The sequence below is a fragment of the Pleuronectes platessa genome, chromosome 23 (genome assembly GCF_947347685.1).
Source record: "Pleuronectes platessa chromosome 23, fPlePla1.1, whole genome shotgun sequence".
In the NCBI taxonomy this organism is placed as follows: domain Eukaryota; kingdom Metazoa; phylum Chordata; class Actinopteri; order Pleuronectiformes; family Pleuronectidae; genus Pleuronectes; species Pleuronectes platessa.
The window spans coordinates 1745273-1767821 of NC_070648.1; the positions used below are offsets into that span (position 1 = coordinate 1745273).

General features: G+C 48.2%; 2 protein-coding genes across 2 annotated transcripts in view; both read right to left on the minus strand.

Moving 5' to 3' along the window:
- The window catches only part of shroom4 (shroom family member 4), a 59107-nt gene extending 42177 nt beyond the window's left edge, over positions 1-16930 (minus strand). Inside the window, 1 exon segment of the mRNA XM_053416434.1 lies at positions 16704-16930. Within this exon segment, the coding sequence (XP_053272409.1) occupies positions 16704-16826 (123 nt within the window). The 5' untranslated portion in view covers positions 16827-16930.
- Positions 16931-20394: 3464 nt separating this feature from the next.
- Positions 20395-22197, minus strand: bmp15 (bone morphogenetic protein 15). Its single transcript, XM_053416441.1, has 3 exons — positions 21843-22197; positions 20925-21497; positions 20395-20837 (listed from the first exon to the last, which is right to left on the minus strand). Exons 1-3 carry the CDS (start codon positions 22195-22197, stop codon positions 20395-20397), a joined length of 1371 nt encoding a protein of 456 aa, XP_053272416.1.
- Between the last annotated feature and the right edge of the window lie 352 nt (positions 22198-22549).

The following is a 22549-nucleotide window of genomic DNA, read 5'->3' on the forward strand; positions in this document are numbered from 1 at the left end:
CACACACACAATGTTCCCAAACACAACATGCATAGTTAGAAAGTAAAATACACATCTTATATATGAACTCGTATTATTCTGTTATGTAATAATTGCAGGAAAAACACACTCACGCACACACACCCACACACAGACACACACACACTGCTGAAACTACCAGTGGACCGTTAAGCTCAAAATGTGATCCATCATTTTCACATGAGGAAGAAGAAGGTGACAATGACTGGGAGGAAGAAAAGGAGAGGAAGATGAAGCTGAAGGGGAATAACCTTTGAGGAAAGAAGGTGAAGATAAGGTGTGAAAAGAGCAGGAGAGAGGGAGGAGAAGAAGAAGGAAAGAATGAGTAAGACACATGATGAATGGAGACGGAGACAAGGGGCAAAAGTAGAAGAAGGGAATGTGATGAAGATGAGGAGAAAAGGCTGCGAGGAAAATATGAAGATGAGAGAATAAAAACTTAATAAATGAAGCAAGAAGGGATACAACTTTAAGGATGGAAGGGAAGGTGGTGAGGATGAAAGGAGACGAAGATGAAGGTTCCTTTATCACCAGCTGATAATATTAACGAATTGCCAAATTAAAAATATCATTAAAAACGTCAAATGTCAAACAGTTGATACAGAATCCACATGACAGAAGAGAACAAGCGTCTCCTGAGCCGTGGTGCCGCTTCACCAGAGTCGACTTCTCCTCGGAGCTCCACCACCGGAGCTCCGAGGAGAAGTCGTGAACTTTTAAGGATGCAGTGATGAAAGTGATCCACAGGAACGTGTGGGGGGGGTTTGAAAGAAGCTCGTGAAAACCTCTGGGCCAGTTAAACTCAGTTTCACTGCAGTCAGACCTACATGACTGGGCAAAGGCTGTGTGTGTGTCTGTGTGTGTGTGTGTGGGCCTGGGCCATGTCCAGAGTGGGTGAAGTCACCCTCTGCTCTGGGCAGACGGAGAAGAATACCCTCTCTGTTAGCTGAACCACACACACACACACGTACACACACACGTGCACACCAGGCAGGCACACCCTTTTATTTTTAGATTCAAGGGGTGACTTCATTGCCTTAAGTGTGTGTCTGTGCATGTGTGTGTGTGTGTGTGTGCATGTGTGTGTGGGTCTGTGAGGTGGCATGGTGCCCGGCATTGTGCCCGGAGAAAAATGGGAATCCTCATGCTGGTCACAGGTTGTCATCACTCAGCTATCATCTGACACTAGCAACCAGACAGACACACACACACACACACACACACACAAACAGACACACACGCACACTGCAAACTTCATCAAACAACGGCCTCTTTATCAAAAACTATCAGCTCCAGTCTAAAGATTATTAACAGTGTGGTACAAAAAGATCCTGCAGCAGAGTGCATGTGTGTGTTTGTTTGTGTGTCCGTGTTGAGTTGTGTATTTGTGCGGATTTGACAGGAAGCAAACATCTGCACTTCAATATTAAACAGCATGAGCTACTGCAGTGGCTTTACATACGTGTGCATATATGTGTGTGTGTGTGTGTGTGTGTGTGTGTGTGTGTGTGTGTGTGTGTGTGTGTGTGTGTGTGTGTGTGTCTGCCATTGCAAGGCGGTGGCTACACACGTGCGTTTATAACCTCACATTACTGAAAGGTCCAGACGGAGAAAATGACTAGTTCTCTGAGTAACACAGCTTTGAGCTGGTCTGCAGGCAACCAGAGCTTATACACACACACACACACACACACACACACGAGTTGTGTCTTTGTGTTTAACTGTTGAAGAGACACAAAATCTACATTGAAACACAAGGACTCATTTGTGCAACACACACAAACACACGAGAAGAAATTAAGTGAAGGAAACAGTTTCGCCTCTGTTTACACAAAGACAACACAAGAGGATTTACACAGGACTCGTAAAAGTGTTTACACTCAAACTGGGATCAGTTTGTTGTGTGTTCGAACGCACACAATGTAAACGCACACATTGTTATCACAGATTTACAGTTAAAATCAGATCTTGTGTGTTTATAACATTAATTAAAATGTAAAGAGAATCGACCTTTGTAAAATCCGAACCCGTGAGGAAATGGGTTTTGACCACAGTCCTGTAAACAGCAGCCGAGTTTGTTTTATAGTCGAGCTGTAAATAGTTTACACATTAAACGCCACCTCCTGGATGTGAAGGTTTACACTGACTTTTCACTTGTATGGTGTGTGTCTGTGCAGCGGGCTGACGTGATAAATAAACATCACTCGGGAGAGATTTTATCTTTTAATGTTCGAGTATCTCGTTCAGTCTCCGGCAGGAAAAGTTCAGAAAAAAGTTAAATATCAAACTTTCTGAAGATCTGATAAACGCGTGGGAGAGTTTCCTGTGAACAGATTCTTTCAAATGACTTCATCCAAGAGTATTTATGACTCAAACTGAACGGTGCAGAGCAGAAGTACAGATCCAGGCTTCTGGTTCCCCCCCCCCCCTCATTTGCGTGTGTGTAACTGCGACGTACGATTATCGACCATAACTTGATAACTTAAACTGCTCCTGCGTATGGAAATGTCCTGTGACCGTCGGGCCCTGAATGGAGCCGTCAAGCCGACAGGTCAACACATGCTCCGAGACCATTGCAGAACCCCCCCCAGGACAAAGAGCCTCGGGGGAGGGAGGACTCCCAGGACCCCCTGCTGCACACCAGCTCCACACTGCTGCTGCTGCTTTTGTCTTCACCGCCGGCGCTCGGACCCACAACACCAGCACATGTGTGTCTGCTGGGACCTGCACTGGGAAGCAGGGGTCGAGAACACGGCTGAGGAGCTGGAGGTCGACGCTACCAGTTTGGGGGGGGGGTTCCCCAGCCCTGAACGTGGAGCCCAGTTGTTCCCACATGTTTTGACAGCGTTTTAAATTCATCTTAATTCCCAGTGCTGGCCGAGGTCTGCTTAGAGCCACGAGTCTGAGTCACTAAGTGTTTGACCTACTCTCCAGAATGAGGTCAAGGACTGCGATGGGAAAAGTGACTGAATCAACTGGTCTCGTGTGTGGGAACTGGCTCCTGGACTGGAGTCTGCATACTGGGCCTTCTAGAGAACAAAGCTGTGAATCACCAAACTATATATAAAACCAGTTTCCTCTTATATCTACGTGAGGTTTCTGCAGGTGGTTTGTTTCGATACAGAAAATACTACAAACAAGGAAGTGAAGTTACTGATGAGAACCAATCAGGAAGCGAATGCAGGTGACTAGGGCTGAAATAACTCATTGACAAAATGCAGGTGCATTCTGGGAAAATACATCCACGGACTTCCTCCAGCTTCCAGCCTGTGGGATTCAATTCACGAGGTAGAGCAGACACCTTTAATTCTCCAGGAGCTGCTCTTCTAGATCTGATGGCCGGAATGTGAGCTCCATTTTCTCACTGCTGCTCATTCAGCCGCACACACACACACACACACAGACACACACAGAGAAACACACACCCTTCATCAACCCCTGCCCTCCAGTCTGGGCCTTGTGAGGCTCTCCTCCCTTCCTCACACCCACGCTCACACAAGGCCTTCTTTATCATGGCGGGAGGAGGGGAACGGCCGGAGATGGAAAAAGAGAAAAGCTCCCACGCTCACAGCAAAAAGGCAACCGGCAGCGAGACGTGAAACCACCAGCTCCCATTGACCCCTGGTGGTGGGGAGTGGGGGTGTGTCGTCCTGAAATGTCCTTTCCACGGATCACAGGGAGACGTCCACACAACGATACCCCACGAGGAGGAGCCCCTTCTGGGGGGAAGACGCAGCCATGTGGGCCCTTAGAGGAGAAGAGAGCCCAGGTCACTTGAATTCAATAACAGGGGGATGAGGAAGGAGAGGAGAGGAGGAGAGGATCCACATCCCACCTTTACACCTATTTGGTTCAATCGACTTATCTATCAGCCACAGAAAAACATCCTGTGGGTTAGTCACATGGACGAACAGCAACATGTGAGTAAGCTCTCTCTCTCCTTCTCTCTCTCCTTCTCTCTCTCTCTCCCCCCCCCCCCCCTCCCTGGTTAACACTGTGGGTTTTGTTCGAGCGAGTCCCTGATATGTCGGCCTCTCGCGGCCACCGACCACACGTTGGGACAGACTCACCTTCACTCAGATGAACCTCTCTCTGCTTTTTAATTTTTTTCCATCCCTCCACCAAACCAAACCTCGATGGGACCATGACGCGAGTCGGTGAGTGATCCAGAGCAACCTTTGGAAACAACCTAATAAAGAGCAGCACTGTCCTCACGTCCCTCATTAAAAGACAGTTGAAGAATTCCTCCGCTCATATACAAACCTCTATATATCCAAACACTCCCGTCGGCTCTGTGGTTTCTCAAAGTTTGTTTTCCAACCAGAAACTTTTTTTCAGTTAATTATTTTAAATATGCCGTCTCCACTTCCTGGTGGGTCTCTACCGGCCTCGTTTATTATTATTAGCCGCACTCCCAGGTCGAGACTAAATATTTTAAGTTTCTAATTAAAGAGTCACCGAGGTTTGCTGAACTCGAGCATCGAACAGAGAAGAGTTGTGTGTTTCTAAAGTTTGATAACTTGTGTTGTGTTGTATAAAACACATAAACACAATATATGGGTTCGACACTCAAGTGAGGAAGACGAGCTGAGCTGCAGACGATGAAGAAAGAAACTCTTCATTCAAAAGAAAACAGACGCTGCTGTGCCGCCCACGCCGTTTGACTGACAGGTGATCACTGGTGCAGCTTCACACCAGAGATGCTGGTCCCAGTTTGAGCTCCAGTAAACCCATCGAAATCCTCTCTTAATCTGGGAAAACAAGACCCTCGTCTCAGCCACATCAAAGCCGCCACTACCCACAATGCTTAGCGGGGGAGCAGAAAACACACACACACAACAACACACTCTCAACACTGACTCCCTCTAATCCACAATAAGTCCGACACTCAAACTGTGACACTTCATCTTCTTCATACACACTTAAGTGACACACAAAAAGAGTGTAATAATCCAGTTGTCACATGTGCACACACACAAACACACACGGGTTTGTGTGTGTGTTAACAGCACAGGGGGAAGAGGTCCTTTAGGAGATGGACTGGTGCTCGACTCAAATATACAAACGCTCCCAGAGGTTTTTTTAGGGACGTGGTGAGACTGCACACTCTCATAAATACACACACACAACACACACACAGACACACACAAAGCAGAGGGTGTTCTCCTGGTTATTTAACTGTCCTCGTGATCCTTACAAAACATGATCTGGTGAAAATGTTACGTGACCGCGAGCAGGAAAAAACATATTCACGGGTTTAGAGCACATTTTAATAGAAGTTTAGGTAAATCACAGATATTGTTTCTAATAAACGACGACTAGAAATGTTGTGATGTCATATAAACACACAACACACACTGATATTGAGTCAATTAGTTTTGAGAGCAGCACTAATGCATTCACAGCTCGATACTGACCCAGGATTAAATCTCTGGGGGATGAAATGCAACCTTTTTTTAAATCTAAAATCAATTTGATTTGCTCCTTAATTTTTTTCAGCAGCCATAACACTAAATATCTTCCCACTGGGTCGAGATCTAATGACCATGAGGCGATAACACTGCTCCGTCCAGCTGCTGTTAAAACACGTCTGTTATACACACACAGCTGTTTCCCACTGATCTCGAGTCAGTGCTCTTGAATCCACACTTTACATTCATGAAACTTATCTTAACTAAATGCACTTATCAATCCCCTTAACTTCTCCTGCTATAAATAATGAGAACAAACATCAGGAAAGAGAAGTGACTCGTTCCTCTAATAAGAAGAAGATCAGTTTCATAATGAAGGTAATGTGATGGAAGTTTAAGTTTATACAAGTCCAGCTCTACACATATCTACACACACACACAGAGACACACACAGACACACACACAGGCCCCTGGCTGTGTGTTTCTGGTGGAGTATGGAAGCCATTAGATCCGGTGTCCAGCACTGACAATAGCAGAGGTCAAAAGGTCGGCGGCCTGGTGGGACCAGGGACGGACCGGACTGATCCATCAATGTCAAAACAAAAGAGTCTAAGTGCATGTGTGAATTCCTCTATCACACACACACACACACACACACACACACACTTAACCACGGGTGAAATATTAACTTCACAATCGGCTCTAGATGACCTTGCCCTCTCAACTAAAATCTGCCAAACATTTCCTCAGAACCTGGTGCAGTGTTAGGACTGGATGTGTGTTGTGTATTTGCGTAGTACATTGTGCATTGTGTGTTTGTAAATAAGATTAAATCTTATTGAGCAGCTCAGTCTCTCATTGTTTCCTTTCCAAGCTTCCAAGTTTTTTTTTAGGGGAGAAAAACCTGAGGGGAAGTTTTAGTCTCTTATAAAAGAAGCTTTCTGTCGATTGTTGGAGTTTCAAAGAGGAACAGCCTCAGTCAGCTGGAAAGGTCAGAGCTTCAAGGTCGGGTTTGATAACTGAAATGGTTTTTATCTCATTTGTTGAAATCCTCTTCGCCGGGATCGGAGAAGTCGTCTTCCAGCAGCTCTCAGACCAGCTGAAGACAGGAAAGCATCAATCTGTCCAGAAACCTGAAACCATGAGCACTTCCCTCCATGACCCGATTGTATCTCCTCGTCTTTTATCTCTTCATCCATCTCTCAGCCTGCAGACGACCTGTTCTCCTGTAAGATCCCTTCTGTCATGGAGCGTTTCATCCTCCTTAATCCCTCCTCTTCCTGTTCCCTCCTTCCATTTCTTTCCCTCTGTCTGTCCCAGTTCATCCATCACTCCTACATTTCCCTCTTCCGTCAATCCCTCCACCTTTAAAGCAAACCAAGTACATCTCTTTTTAAAAGGGATGCTTCCTTTTGGTTTTATGGAAGGTATCGTTTATCTTTAGTTCCTGGGACGGGATCATTCTGGTTCCCCTCTCAGAAGTTCCACTCCCCTCCGTCCCCCGAGGACACAACCTGAGGGACGTTATGACTCTGAACGTCCCCACTCATCGTCCCCATCAGTCCACAAGGACGAGGGATGAAAGGATGTGTCCTTCAGACGGAAGACGACAAGAGAAGATGCCGTAAACAAAGAGGAGCTTGTGACATGTCCGACCTCAAAGCTGGAGTCGATCTGCCAGGGTCGCCACGAAAAGTAGAGAACATTGCACAGTGGAATGTGTGTGTCTGTGTGTGTTTTATGTGTGTGTGTGTGCGTGGTGAGTTCTTTGGTTTGAGGCACGGCTACGTCGCAATAAACCGTAAACACATAAACACAGATGCTCCGAGACGCACACACGCCGCCTCTCTCGCAGAACTTCCTAATCCGACATAATAGCTCGGAAACTGCTTCTCATGTGGAAGCGCTGGACGTTGTGGTCGGTGGAAAATGATGTCAAAGAAAAACCAAGACCAGGAACAAGGTGGGATTAAAGCCACTGGGAGTAGCTATTACCAGAATAGAGCATCTGTCAGATGGAGGGTTCGGGGGCTTGAATTGAATTATCATCATCATCATCGATTCAGCTACTGGTTATCTTCTAAATTAATAGACTGTGCTCATATACTTTAGAATTTAATTTATGGCTCCATTTCCACTGGTCAAAAAACAAAACACTGACACCCACCAACATCTGGCTTTGCTCTGCAGATGTGAATGGATCCAATCTCCACTCTACCGGCAATAGGTCAGGAGCTGATCTATTGCTGGGGGGGGGGGGGGCCAGTGATGCAGGTCAAAATGTGCAAATCAGCAGAACTGAAAACCCAACAGGGGTTTTCAAAACATCGCATGAAGTTGCAATTTTGGTGTAATCTGAGTTAGGTAAACATGGCTGATGTGTGCGTTGAGAGTGTGTGTGTCTGTGTGTCTGTGTGTGTTGCCCCACCTCAGAGTGAGAGGGTAAGGAGGAGGACAAGAGGGTGGGGGGGGGGTCTACAAATGTAAAAGTCAGGGACAAAAACAAAAATAACAGCAGCCGCCTTCAGGTCAGGAGTTCTTCACCCCCCCCCCCCCCAAAAAACAAAAAACACACACACATCCACCAAAAGTCTTTAGTATGTTCTCCTCACACACATACAACACACAACATGCTGCAGAAATAGCAGTGTTGTGTGTGTTTAGGGGTCACTATACTGATGTACTTACACAAAGAGGGGTTGTTATGACAGTGTGTGGGTGTGTGTGTGTCTCCAGACACAGCCTAAAAGAAACAGCGAAAGGCTCCACAGATCAGAGATAGGGACATTCCAGCTCCACCCATACACACACAGACACACACACACACACAGACACACACACAGACACACACACGCACAGACACACACACACACACACACAGTGACTCCACCTATTCACGAGCTGCAGGCTTCTGCATCTGATCCACCCACAATCATCTATCTCACCAGTGTCCACCAACACTCAGAGGGATCAAACCTTCCTCCTGTCTTCCACTCGTTCTTCACATCACTTCATCCCTCCATCATTTAATACTTTTTGTCTCAAGACATATTTGAAAGACATTTTACCGATAGAAACGATTCATAAATGACTTTTAAATGATCTTAAAATGAACCGACTTTTCCTTTTCCGTCCTGTTCTCAACACAAACCTCCTGCAATCGTGAACACACTCGTTCTACTGTCTCTCTCATCAATATGCACCATTGTGTACTATGTTGTTACACAGCATATGTTTTCGGTTAGTTAAGACAGTGAGAAAAGCAAGTCAGGACAGAGGATATGGAAACACACACACAGACACACACACACACACACAGTAGGGACAATAGCATCTCTATCTGATGGCATCCTCATCTACCCCCCGCAGAGCAGAATGCTACTGGAGGCTACCTTTACAGGAATGTAGGGAGTGAAGCACACACACACACACACACACACAGACACACACACACAGAGAGAGAGAGAGAGAGAGAGGGAGAGCTGTTTACCGACCCAGGACATTTGGTCGCATACCTTCGACCACATGTCAAAACATTCTTTGGTAAAGTCCCGGGACCAACAGCAGGACGAGAGAGATGAAGATTATCGTCTTCTTCATCTTTGTTGTCTGTTCCTGGGATGAATCAGATTCCCGCAGCTTCTCCCAGAGTTGTGAAACACACAGTGTCAGAACACAGCCCACAAGAAACACCCGGGCCTGCTGTCCCACAAGGAACACGGTCCTGATGTCCCACCAAGGAACACGGGCCTGATGTCCCACCAAGGAACACGGTCCTGATGTCCCACCAAGGAACACGGGGCCTGATGTCCCACCAAGGAACAAGGGCCTGATGTCCCACCAAGGAACACGGTCCTGATGTCCCACCAAGGAACACGGGGCCTGATGTCCCACCAAGGAACAGGGGCCTGATGTCCCACAAAGGAACCCTGGGCCTGATGTCCCACCAAGGAACACGGGGCCTGATGTCCCACCAAGGAACACGGGGCCTGATGTCCCACCAAGGAACACGGGCCTGATGTCCCACAAAGGAACCCTGGGCCTGATGTCCCACCAAGGAACACGGGCCTGATGTCCCACCAAGGAACAGGGGCCTGATGTCCCACAAAGGAACCCTGGGCCTGATGTCCCACCAAGGAACACGGGCCTGATGTCCCACCAAGGAACACGGGGCCTGATGTCCCACCAAGGAACAGGGGCCTGATGTCCCACCAAGGAACACGGGGCCTGATGTCCCACCAAGGAACACGGGCCTGATGTCCCACCAGGGAACACGGGCCTGATGTCCCACCAAGGAACACGGGGCCTGATGTCCCACCAGGGAACAGGGGCCTGATGTCCCACCAAGGAACACGGGCCTGATGTCCCACCAGGGAACACGGGCCTGATGTCCCACCAAGGAACACGGGGCCTGATGTCCCACCAAGGAACAGGGGCCTGATGTCCCACCAAGGAACACGGGGCCTGATGTCCCACCAAGGAACACGGGGCCTGATGTCCCACCAAGGAACACAGACCTCCTGATGTCCCACCAGGGAACACGGGCCTGATGTCCCACAAAGGAACACGGTCCTGATGTCCCACAAAGGAACACGGTCCTGATGTCCCACAAAGGAACACGGGCCTGATGTCCCACCAAGGAACACGGGGCCTGATGTCCCACCAAGGAACACGGGGCCTGATGTCCCACCAAGGAACACGGGGCCTGATGTCCCACCAAGGAACACGGGCCTGATGTCCCACAAGGAACACGGGGCCTGATGTCCCACCAGGGAACACGGGCCTGATGTCCCACAAGGAACACAGACCTCCTGATGTCCCACCAGGGAACACGAGGCCTGATGTCCCACAAAGGAACACGGGCCTGATGTCCCACAAGGAACACAGACCTCCTGATGTCCCACCAGGGAACACGAGGCCTGATGTCCCACAAAGGAACACGGGCCTGATGTCCCACAAGGAACAAGGGCCTGATGTCCCACCAAGGAACACGGGCCTGATGTCCCACCAAGGAACACGGACCTGATGTCCCACCAAGGAACACGGACCTGATGTCCCACAAAGGAACACAGGGCCTGATGTCCCACCAAGGAACACGGGCCTGATGTCCCACCAAGGAACACGGGCCTGATGTCCCACCAGGGAACACTGGCCTGATGTCCCACCAGGGAACACGGGCCTGATGTCCCACCAGGGAACACGGGCCTGATGTCCCACCAAGGAACACGGGCCTGATGTCCCACCAAGGAACACGGGCCTGATGTCCCACCAAGGAACACGGACCTGATGTCCCACAAAGGAACACAGGGCCTGATGTCCCACCAAGGAACACGGGCCTGATGTCCCACCAAGGAACACGGGCCTGATGTCCCACCAAGGAACACGGTCCTGATGTCCCACCAAGGAACAAGGGCCTGATGTCCCACCAAGGAACACGGGGCCTGATGTCCCACCAAGGAACACGGGCCTGATGTCCCACCAAGGAACACGGACCTGATGTCCCACAAAGGAACACGGGCCTGATGTCCCACCAAGGAACACGGGCCTGATGTCCCACAAAGGAACACGGGCCTGATGTCCCACCAAGGAACACGGGGCCTGATGTCCCACCAAGGAACACGGGCCTGATGTCCCACAAAGGAACACGGGCCTGATGTCCCACCAAGGAACACGGGGCCTGATGTCCCACCAAGGAACACGGGCCTGATGTCCCACCAAGGAACACGGTCCTGATGTCCCACAAAGGAACACGGGCCTGATGTCCCACAAAGGAACACGGGCCTGATGTCCCACCAAGGAACACGGGGCCTGATGTCCCACCAGGGAACACGGGCCTGATGTCCCACCAGGGAACACGGGCCTGATGTCCCACCAAGGAACACGGTCCTGATGTCCCACAAGGAACACGGGGCCTGATGTCCCACCAAGGAACACGGTCCTGATGTCCCACAAAGGAACACGGGCCTGATGTCCCACAAAGGAACACGGGCCTGATGTCCCACCAAGGAACACGGGCCTGATGTCCCACCAAGGAACACGGTCCTGATGTCCCACAAGGAACACGGGGCCTGATGTCCCACCAAGGAACACGGTCCTGATGTCCCACAAAGGAACACGGGCCTGATGTCCCACAAAGGAACACGGGCCTGATGTCCCACCAAGGAACACGGGGCCTGATGTCCCACCAAGGAACACGGGCCTGATGTCCCACAAGGAACACGGGCCTGATGTCCCACCAAGGAACACGGGCCTGTTGTCCCACCAAGTTTTGATTTAGCCCAACAATATTTCAGAATTCTATAGTAAAACAGGGCTTTAAATGTTTAACTGAATTTAAAGAATCAGCTCTAAGTTGAATAAACAACCCGGGGAATAGAACAAAACTGAAAACAGTTGTGTGTGCAGGAACAAGTTGAGTCGACTGAGGAGTGATTCTTCTTCTACGTCCACCGGGTGTTTTTCCAAAATACGTAATAATACGAATTATGAGGGAAAGGAAACAGAAATCAGAGAGAACTTTGAATTTAATTTGCGTTGAACTGAAAATCCAGCAAATAGCCGTGTGCAGCACTGACACCCCCCCCCCCCCCCACACACACACACACAGAGGCTTGAGTCCTCCTGCAGGTTCGGTTGCATCCTGGCCCTTTGCTGCATACTCCCTCCCCCCCCCCCCCCCCCCCCCCACACTGGCTAACCCCCTTTCAAAATAAAGGCAAAAGGCCGGAAAACCCATCAAATCACAGCCCATGTATCGAATCCTCACAAAGTTAAATAGCAACAACCCTGCGTGGTTAACACACAGTAGGTCGTCCATGCAGACGGGTTAGATGAGCCATGTCTGGTCTGCAGGGGTCTGATGGGAGGAGACACTGAAGTCCAGACGAGCCACTGGGAACCATCAACAACCTCTCCTGGAGATTTCTGAACCCAGTTATATGATTAATTGATTCTTAAATTATTGATTGTGTGATTTACCGACAGGAACCCGAGGGACACAACAACCCGGCAGCGAGCTGGCATGAGGTCATACAGTAAAACCCCTCATGAAAGTGAGCTGACAGCTCAGCAGCTGCTGCTCTGTCCAACACAACAATGGAGAGAACTCACCACTTAGTCATCACAAACACATCCAACAAAAGACACAAAAGATGACCCAAAACACACGGGACCGACAACTGGTGGTGTGCGTTCGATGATAAACGAGCCTAAAAAACGCCTGCTGGTCGTTTATCACACACGTGGGTCAAGACCAGGAATCTACACACAACAACAAACTGACGAGTAAAGTTTGTGTTTGTTTGTAGTTGTGTTAAAATCAAATGATCAGATATTACTGCAAATGTATCATATGTGCTACGTCAACTTGCAATTAATTCACCAGGGGGCAGTGTTGCAGTTATCAAACTCGTACATGTAGGAAACAAAGGAGGCCATGGATGGAAAGTTTGCGTTACATGACGTGTGCGATGTAACACAACGCAGTCAAAACAAACCATTACATTACGTCTTTTCACCAGAGCAGGTTCAAGCCCTGACCTGACGACACACTGAGCGACACAACGAGTCACTTAGCGGCTGATTGAGTCACAAATCTACAAGACAGACACATGTACGTGCACACACACACACACACACACACACACACAGACACACACACAGTAGTAATTTGTTATGCTCCTGGAGGAATGTTGACCAAATGGCTTATATCCCTCTGCTGTTTCAGACGGGGTGAGCCACCCTTCCCCCTCCAGGAGTGCACACACACACACACTAGGGCCACGGAACACACTCCGCACAACATGGACAATCCTGGGGGGGGCAAAGGGAACCTTCATACTCCAACTCTATCGAACACAAACGTGTGACTTCTGCTCACATGCACAGACAACTTTTGATTAACAGCTAAGAAAATGGAGGTTATGATGTTCTCCCCCTGGTTGTGAGGGGCCGACTCGGGGGCAGACCCACAACGCGCTGGAGGGATTTGAACATCTCATCTGATTTTCTTTGCCTGACGTCAGATTATCCTCATAGTCAAGTTGTGTGGTGGTTGTCCTGCTCTGTGACAGATGGTTTTTCACTCCGCCCTGCAGTGTGGTCAGTGGTCAAGAACCCAGTGTGACGTCTTCCACTGGTTACCCAGCTGCCGCTTTGAAGCCAGAGCCGACTTGGTTTTTATTCAAAACCAGAAGCAACCCCTGAATGAGAGCTGGAGGCGATGCACGCCCACTTATACCTGCGACCTGCTCCTATTGGACGGTACAAGCTGTCAATCACACAGTGGCCTGGATCTCTGTTTATTGACGTTGGAAATCAAGAGAGAAGTAAAATGATTGTCTCATATCGAGAATACAGATTTCAGGAACTTGTGTATCAGGTCACTTTCCAGACCGTGAGTCCACGACGTCATTATGTCACGATACAGCCGACTCTCTGTGATGCTTTATAAAATTTAATATGACAAATCTGAGCATCACACACAAACACACACTCATCCCTCCTCCTCTGGAACGTGAGGGGATTGAACTGATGACTGAATCCATACAGACACTGTAAAGCTCTGTTCTGAGCCCGATGGAAACTCTCTCACCCTCTGGACCTGAAACACATGTATAAACTCTTGTCTTTCGCAAACACACACACACACACACAGTCACACACACACTCACACAGACACACACAAACCTCAACGTTACCTTCTCTCCATCCTGACTCCCTCTTCTTTCCTTCAAGGACTTTACACTTAATCATTAAGCGCTTTAAACACTTCTCTACACCATAGTTCCCTGTTCAGCACTCACCGCCTGAGCTGCTTTATTGTGTGTGTGTGTGTGTGTGTGTGTGTGTGTGTGTGTGTGTGTTTGTGTGTTTTAACTAGCCACTGGACACAAAACAGCCATAGACCACAGTTTGATTTTTATCTCCTCCAGCAGTCCCAGTCACATTTTCCCAGGGGCTGTGTTACTGTGTGTGTGTGTGTGTTACTGTGTGTGTGTTTGTGCATGTGTGTGTGTGTGTGTGTGTTTCCAGATGACTGAGCCAGGCTTTTCCATTCCCCACTGTGGCGCTGTGGTGAATATGGATGCACACCGGCCAACATTTACACCACCGCTGCAGCCACTTCTCAGCAGAGTGGGCGAGAGAGGCATAAAGAGACGGGGAGAGAGAGAGAGAGAGAGAGCGAGCAGAGGTTGTGAGTCGTCCTGCTTATGCACTGGACTGACACACACACAGACACACACACACACACAGACCACCCCCAGCCGAACACACACCAATAATTACTCGCAGTAATTCAGAAGACAACCTCCTTATTTCCAGCAGCTCACCGCCGGCCGCGTGAAACACCGAGAAGAGGCCGGGGAGGAAACGCCGGCCCCCCCACGACTTTATCGCACAACTCGAGGTCACGTCCAGATCTGTGAGCGCACACACTAAATCTCCAACAAAGCCCCCCCGAACTTTCCCCAACACGCACACACCTGAGTGCGAGACCGACCCACAAACAGCCGAGCATCACTTCCTGTTTTCACGCCGCTGCTGTTAAAAGACAAAGGTCACTGACCCACGAGAAATGTGACGAGCAAGCAGAGAGACATCACAGCCACAGACATCACAGACACTGGAGCGGGTTCAGTCGTCTGTCAGTGCTCGAGCATTTTAGCCAATGAGCTGACAGAGGTAACAGGAAGATGAACAGAACCCCTCACCCCCCCCCCCCCCCCCCCCACTCCCCCAGGGAACCCTGTTGACCTCCAGGTTTTAGACGCCGACCCACTCCTTTAGACCATACAGTGTTTTTCATTCATACACAACTGACAGACATCAAGCAGCGCCGGATATTCGTTTGAGCTTTGGGCCATGACTTTTATATTCTCTGCATGAGGAGGAGGAGGAGGAGGAGGAGGAGGAGGAGGAGGAGGAGGAGGAGGAGGAGGAGGAAGAGTGAAGCTTCAGAGCAGACAGGACAGTTTGGAGTTGAAAAGTTTAAACCTAGTGGCTGAACATAAAAACCTCCCACACACACAGAACTCAACACAACTGCTGTGTAGCTGTTCGACGCAATGGAAGTTGAAAAGATAGAGAGACATTCTTTACAGCAGACAACATTTTAACTTTTGCAAAGTTTGTTTTGTTTCGGTGAAACTTCAAAATCATGCAAACTAAAAGAAAAATCTCAAAATTCTCTCATTTGTGATTCTTGAAGCAGAAAACGAACTCTTTCAACAGAGCTGTGATGATTCAGTGATTAATCTGAGCAGGAGATTAAGAAGATGCAGCTTCAATAACAACACAACAGTTTGAAGCATAAATCTCATTGTGTTGTTAATCAAATATGAGCAATTACTGCGTTTCCTTGTCAAACATGAATATAAACGTTCAAATCGAGACTTTATCATAATCATCATTCACTCACGATGAAATAGACACAACTATTAATTAAACAATAACAAAGCCCAGTTTCTACTCTTTGTGTGTTTTGTATGAAAACATCTCATATTTAACTGAAGGAGGGAAACAGATGTAACAGAGTAGAAATACTTCTATACTTTTCAGAGGGTACTTTACTGCTTCAGTTACAAGTTACTTTACAAACACGAGACTTACTGTCTGTTGTGTTGATTGTTTTGACGACTGATTGAGAGTAAATAAAGATCATATTGTTTTGTTGTGTTTGTTTACTTTCATGTGAGATGAGTCAGGTATACACAGGTCTTTCTAGTTCTACTCCATTACATTTCATTGATACTTCAGTTGAAGTGTGTTTACAAACATGAGGTGATTGTGTACAAGAGTAAAACTTCACCTTTTAATGTTGAACCTGATCCTTGTTATTTTGTTGTTGATCAGATTTGTTGACTAGTAAACACCCCTAGTTGACAAACATCACTATTGAACTTTATTAGTTGACTAGTGAACTTTTTTAGTTGCAATTTATTGACTAGTAAACTTTATTAGGTTACTAGTCAACATCACTATTTGATTATTTTATTGATTAGTGAACATCCCTAGTGACCATTACAAGTTGACTAGTGACCCTCCCTAGTTGACTAGTTAACATTACAAGTGAACATCCCTAGTGAACTTTACTAGTGACCCTCCCTAGTGAACATCACAAGTTGACTAGTGAACATTACAAGTAAACTTTATTAGTTTACTAGTCAACATCACTATTTGATTAGTTTATTGACAAGTGAACATACCTAGTGAACTTTACAAGTTGACTAGTGCCCTCCCCCCCAGTGACCCGTGTCATGGTGCCGGACTCACTTTGGTGATGATGAGCGGCTCCCCGTGCTCCAGTCCTCCTTTCAGCGTGAACCCCCACGGCGCGCCCCCGCTCAACTGGACCTGAATGTGGTGGAAGGAGACGAGCTGCTCGACCGTTTCCATCCTTTCTTTCTTTCTTTATCCCTCTCTCCCTCTCTCTCTCTCTCTCTTTCGTTTCCTCCGGTATCCTCCGGTTCTCTTTCTTCTCCGCCCTCCTCCCCGGTGCGGTGCCCGGGCTGCGGTGCTCCGTCGCGGGCTCAGCGGCGCCGGTAGCGGTGACTCGGCAGCTCCATCCCCGCAGGAGCGACAACAAGGAGCGGATGGATGAAGTGTGGAGGGACGGAGGGAGGGAGGTGGAGAGAGAGAGGGAGAGAGAGGAAGAGGGGGAGGACAGAACGTGTCCGGACAAAGTTATCCGCAACTTCACGGTTACAACTTCCGGTCAGAATAATTGGCCGTTAGTTAAAAGTGGACGTTAGCATGTTTTACGGTTTTAATCTGGGCCCCTTTTCGGATTAAATGTTATAACGTTTTTTTTGGTTCAATCCCACAAACTAATAACCGGATTATTCCAGTAAAACATGTCTTTTAAACGCTTTTATTTTGCTATTTGACCCTCGTGTTTCCGGTGTGACCGTCGCTAACTTCCACAGCTGCAAACTTCGGCAAAACTTTTTCCCAGCGCGAGGTAGCCAGGCCCCGCCCCCTGTTCAAACTGCAAAGGCTGTGATTGACAGGTGCCTCCACCAATACCAGAGAGGTTTGGGATCCAAGGAGCCAATGAGAAACATCGCGGTGGAATAACACGAGGCAGCGAACAGATGCATTAATGGAACTTTATTTGTGTTTCTTTTTGTTTGTCTTTGTGTTAAGATTCGATGTTTCTTTTTTTATTGTTCTCTTTTATTCTGTATGTTGCTTTTCTTTATTGCTGAATTCGTTTTACATCTTTTATTTTGGTATAAGGTCATTTATATCTTGAGTTTTGGAAGCTCTCTACAGATGAAGATCATTATTGATATCATTCATTTGACCTTTGACCCTCTTTTTTTGGACTCAAATTGTCCATTTCTTTAGCTACAGCTGTGCAGCGTATTGTGTATTGTTTGACCACCAATAAAACACACACTAATATCACGTCTTTATGAATATGGGGACGATGAAAGGGTTCGAGTCCGGTCCCTCACGTGTTCCTGCTCATTCTCAACAAAGAAGTCAAACCTGAATCAGGACGATTTACGAACTCAAAGACTTTATCGCTCTTTCCTCAGAGCTGAGGTTCTGCAGCACGAGCACCTTCAGCTCACGAGGCCCCGCAGGCCAACAACAACATCTGCTATCACGTCCCACACATTTCCAAGGCCTGACCACTCATTCCTGTGTGCTCCGCTCAACCGCCGAATGAAGACACATTCAAACAAGCGATTACAACAAACTCTCAGCGGAGCCACTCGAGGCAACGTCACAGTTTCTGTTCCGGTGATAAAATACAGTTTTTTAAGATCTCACGCAACAATTAACTGTCAATAATTATGTTTCAAAATGGGTCAATCGAGACATTTCACATCCCTTTTTATATCATCTCATAACAAAAATCAGTGGGATGAGAACAAACTGAAATAACAGAGACAATCTTTGAGAAAAATCTATTTAATTTCCCATCCAGAAACATAGAGGAGGCAGGGTTTAGGATCTCTACCAGCCACCAGGGGGCGATCCAGACTATTTGGCTCCACTTTCAGGGAGCACTTATGTCGTCCATCTTTATTTTCAGTCTGTGATTGTTCAATGAAGCACGGTGGAGCCATCAAGTGGTGGAATGACAGCACTGCACCACCAGAATTATCAGGTTTATCTGAAAATAAATTTAAACTTTGCTCTAATCACATTAAAAGATGATTTTAAGGATATCAACTTTATAAACTACAAGATAGAAGTGCTGCTGCTTAGTGAGAGTCATTTGTAACTTGCTCTCTCTGTCTGATACCATCTCACATCTGTTTTTCTATTGTGGTGAAGCTTTTATATTTAGATACCGTCTCTCACAGACTTTATATAAAGACCACATACAGTGTTTGTTTATATAATCTGCAGCCACTTCTGCTAAATGGATTGTTCTGCGCAGGGAGGAGCCGAACAAACCACTTCCTGTTTCTGTTTTTAACCTGAAAATGAAAAGAAATGAAAGAAACTCGAACCGGAGGAGGAACCACTTTTCTCTTTTTTCTGCTTGTAAACTTGATCTCACATGAAAGCGGCGCTCGCCACCGAAAACCAAATATTACAGCTCAGAGTTTCTAGAGGAGAAAAGAAACAGGACCAAAACAAACTCCTCGTGGTCGGAGAGGAGAGACGTCTGGACACATCTGTCCACTCTCTCCATCTCTACTTGTCCCGTCTCTTGACACGTGCAGAGATATAGACACACACACACACACACACGGTTAAGTGGCACCGCAGCGTGGTAGCATTCCACAACAGTGATTATCTACAATCCCCATCTCTTCAGGCTGCAGAGGGACTGTGGGAAAAACTCCAAGCTGTGGGAGGCTGGACAGAAAAATGGCCATAAGAGCCACTGAGGCAGAAACACACTTAAAAGAGTAAATAAAAGACAGAAATTACTAACTTTAGAAAAACAGAAATCCTGTGGAAAGACTTTAAGATCTGTTATTTACAAGTTATGGAAAGATTTCTTTATCTAGAAGTCACTCAGTGGAGCTCGTATCTCCATCGTTCTCTCATCAACTCAAATCTAACAGCAGAACCAAAAAAGAACACCCAATATATTAGTCTTTAGAAAACATGCATTATATTTTATTAATAATTTTCATTCATAATAAAAAAAATTGCATTGGTCTCCGTTACAACACTTTAGTTTTTCTTTAACACTCCCCCTCGTTATCAGCCCTCCTTTTTTTGTTTGTTTTTAAGTTTAGTTTCTCTAAGTAGCAGCACACGTTTCCTTTCCATATCCCCTCCCCTTATAAATATGTACACAGTGCAAAAGTAGAGACTTATGACTCTAGACAGCAACAAAAGTAACATCACAAATAAATTCTTCACATTTACATCCAACACGGTCGAGCCCTCGTCCAATAAAATACTCGCTTGTCTGATTTCTCAACATCCAGGAAGGTTTCTCTCCTTTTTTTAAGTTTTTTTGAGCCCTGATGTGAAATGGACCAGGTTTTTGTTTTAAAAAGAGATATAGAAAAAGAAAAAATAACTGAATTGATACACGAACACGAAGAGGAAACAAAGATTCATTAGACGATTTGCGGTTGATCCTAAAGTTTTTGCTTAAAAAGGTGTAAAGTTGAATTTCTGCAGGAGTTTGATTTGTGACGTCACCACTCAAATATTTTTAAATTACTCACAAGTGGCTTAAAATGCTTCCGGCAATGAATCCGCGGCAAACATGACAGTGAGTGAGAAATGGAGCAAATCAGCACAGTGCTTTAGTTTCACATTACAATTATTATTATGAGTTCAATCGTAACGTCGGGGACTCGCTCCCGTCGGCTCCGCCCAGAGTTCACATCCAGCAGCTGCCGGTTTAAAGTGCTTCACAGTGATGGCGAGCGTCTGAAACCACAACGACTTCCTGCCGCCGCCGCCGAGCTGCAGATCTAATGACCCGTTAAGTCCGCCCCCCCCACTTTTAGTCCTCTTTGCTCCCGGAGTCCTCTCAGCGACACGTGCACGACTTGGCCACCATGTCCTCGAACTCCTTGTACTCCACCTTCTTCTTGTGCACCACCAGCACGCTCATGGGCATGTACTTGCAGGGCACGCAGGAGGGCGGGGGGATGTCCCCGATGCCCAGGTCGTTGATGAGCGTCTGGATGATGGCGTGGTTGGGGGAGTGGTATTCGCTGGAGAGCAGGCGCGGGCAGTCGCCCTGACAGAAGCGGGGGTTGTACACCGGCGGGGCGATGAAGTAGTGGCCCCAGCCGAGCTCGTCGAAGGAGAGACGGAACGAGTGGAGCTTGCAGCGGTTCTTGGGCGCGCTGGTTTTGCGTTTGTAGTTGGGGACGTCGGAGGCGATGGAGGCCGAGGGCACGGAGGAGAAAGAGGAGGAGGACGTGGCAGTCGGGCCGTTTCTCAGAGCATCCAGCAGAGGATCTTTGGATTCTGAGGACGAGACTTTAGACTCTGAGGACGAGTTTTTGGACTCTGAGGACGAGTCTTTGGACTCTGAGGACGAGTCTTTGGACTCTGAGGACGAGTCTTTGGAGCGACGGCGGCGGCGCACTGCAGGGTGCCACCGCCCGATTTGTCTCATGATGTTTCTGCCTTCATCCCCCAGCAGCTCCGCCATCCAGTCCTTCCCTTCCCTCCCTTCCTCCAGGTACAGAAGCAGAGACGGGACCTCGAGGTGAGCTTCCTCTCGCCATTGTCCTCGAAGACGAGACGTCCACCACCAGGGGCCGCTGTGCTCCCTGGTGAGCCAAGGTTCTGTGCACCAGTACTGGGCAGTGAGGGTCAAGGGTCCACCCGCGTCCTGGTCCTTCCTTTGCAGGAAGTGTCCCGTAACGTGCTCCGTGATGTCCGTCTCTGTCCACTGTTCATGGGGCTCCAGGGTGACCTGGCTCCCCGGGCCCAGCGAGGGGATCTGGCCTCTGCAGCGGAGCGGCTCGGGGGCCTGGGCGCTGCTGGACGAGGTGGTGGAGGATGAGGAGGAGGAGGAGGGAGGGGATGAAGAGCGGAGGTGGATGAAAGAGGCTCTGATCAGCTGCTCGGAGGGAAGAGTGTCGAGGTGGTACTGGACCGTGAAGGTGTAGTGGTGGTCTGCAGGGACAGAAGAGGAGACATTGAGTCCTGAGAAGTACATCATGCAGATCAGAGCTTCACAGGATTCTCTCTTTCTTGTGAAAATCAAAATCTCATTAATTGCAAAGGTGATTGGTGACCCCCCCCCACCATAAATCTAGATAAAGTGGATTTAAATGTGGTTTCATGAAGAGACTGTTTGACCTCGTCTCAGGTATCAGCTCGTTTTCCAGATGCAAACTATAAGAAGAGGTTTCTCTACTCTTTATGTTTCTTATAACTCTGGAATCAGTGAAATATTAGACACACATTCCAGTCACACGCGCACACACTCGAGCACACGCAGTAAATCAGCTGCTTCACCTCTTGCCGCAGGTTGGTAGTGCACCGTGGAGGCCGAGGCTCTGAGCAGGCGCACCGTGTTGGAGCCGAACTTCCGGTGCTGCTTGGGCCTCCCGTCCGGTTCCGCCGCGCTCCGGTACAAGCTGAGCATGAACTGCACGTTCTGGTCCCGGTGCTGCTCGTCCGCCGCCCGGTGCTGCGCGCCCACCGGCCTCGGGCCCGATAGGGCTCGGCGGCTGCGCCGGGGCGCCGGAGGCCGGGAGGCCGCGTCCCGCCCGGAGAGGACCCCGCTGCAGGTGGAGCACAGCAGGGACACGACGAAGCACGAGAGGACGCACGCACGCAGGAGGCCGTGTTTGGTGCGCGTCGCCCTCATGTTTCTCAAATATATATATTTATAAATATAAAAATAACCTCTGGTGTTAGCGAGCTCCACGGACCAAACTGTGCCTGGAAACCATCCTCCGCGCGGCCGAGGGCGCGTTTTACAGGAACACGTGACAACCGGACCTTTCACGGCTGACGATTAACTTCCTGAAATCACCTCTGACCCCAATTAACCCCTCGGATGTGCGGGGGCCGCCCACAGAGGCGCGAGGGATCCATGTGATTGGTGCGTAAAGATGCGTAAAGGTGCGTAAAGGTGGAAAAACCCCACCCTGCTGTTACATCTCAGGAACTGCAGCATCAGTAGATTATAGATTCCTAAAAGTTCCTTGGGACAGTTT

Coding starts and splice junctions, on each gene's coding strand:
- bmp15 (XM_053416441.1), bottom strand. CDS start 22,197: ATGAGGGCGACGCGCACCAAACACGGCCTCCTGCGTGCGTGCGTCCTC. Junction 21,498..21,842: donor CTACCAACCTGCGGCAAGAG/GTGAAGCAGCTG, acceptor CTGTCCCTGCAG/ACCACCACTACACCTTCACG. Junction 20,838..20,924: donor CTCCAAAGACTCGTCCTCAG/AGTCCAAAGACT, acceptor CGTCCTCAGAAT/CCAAAGATCCTCTGCTGGAT.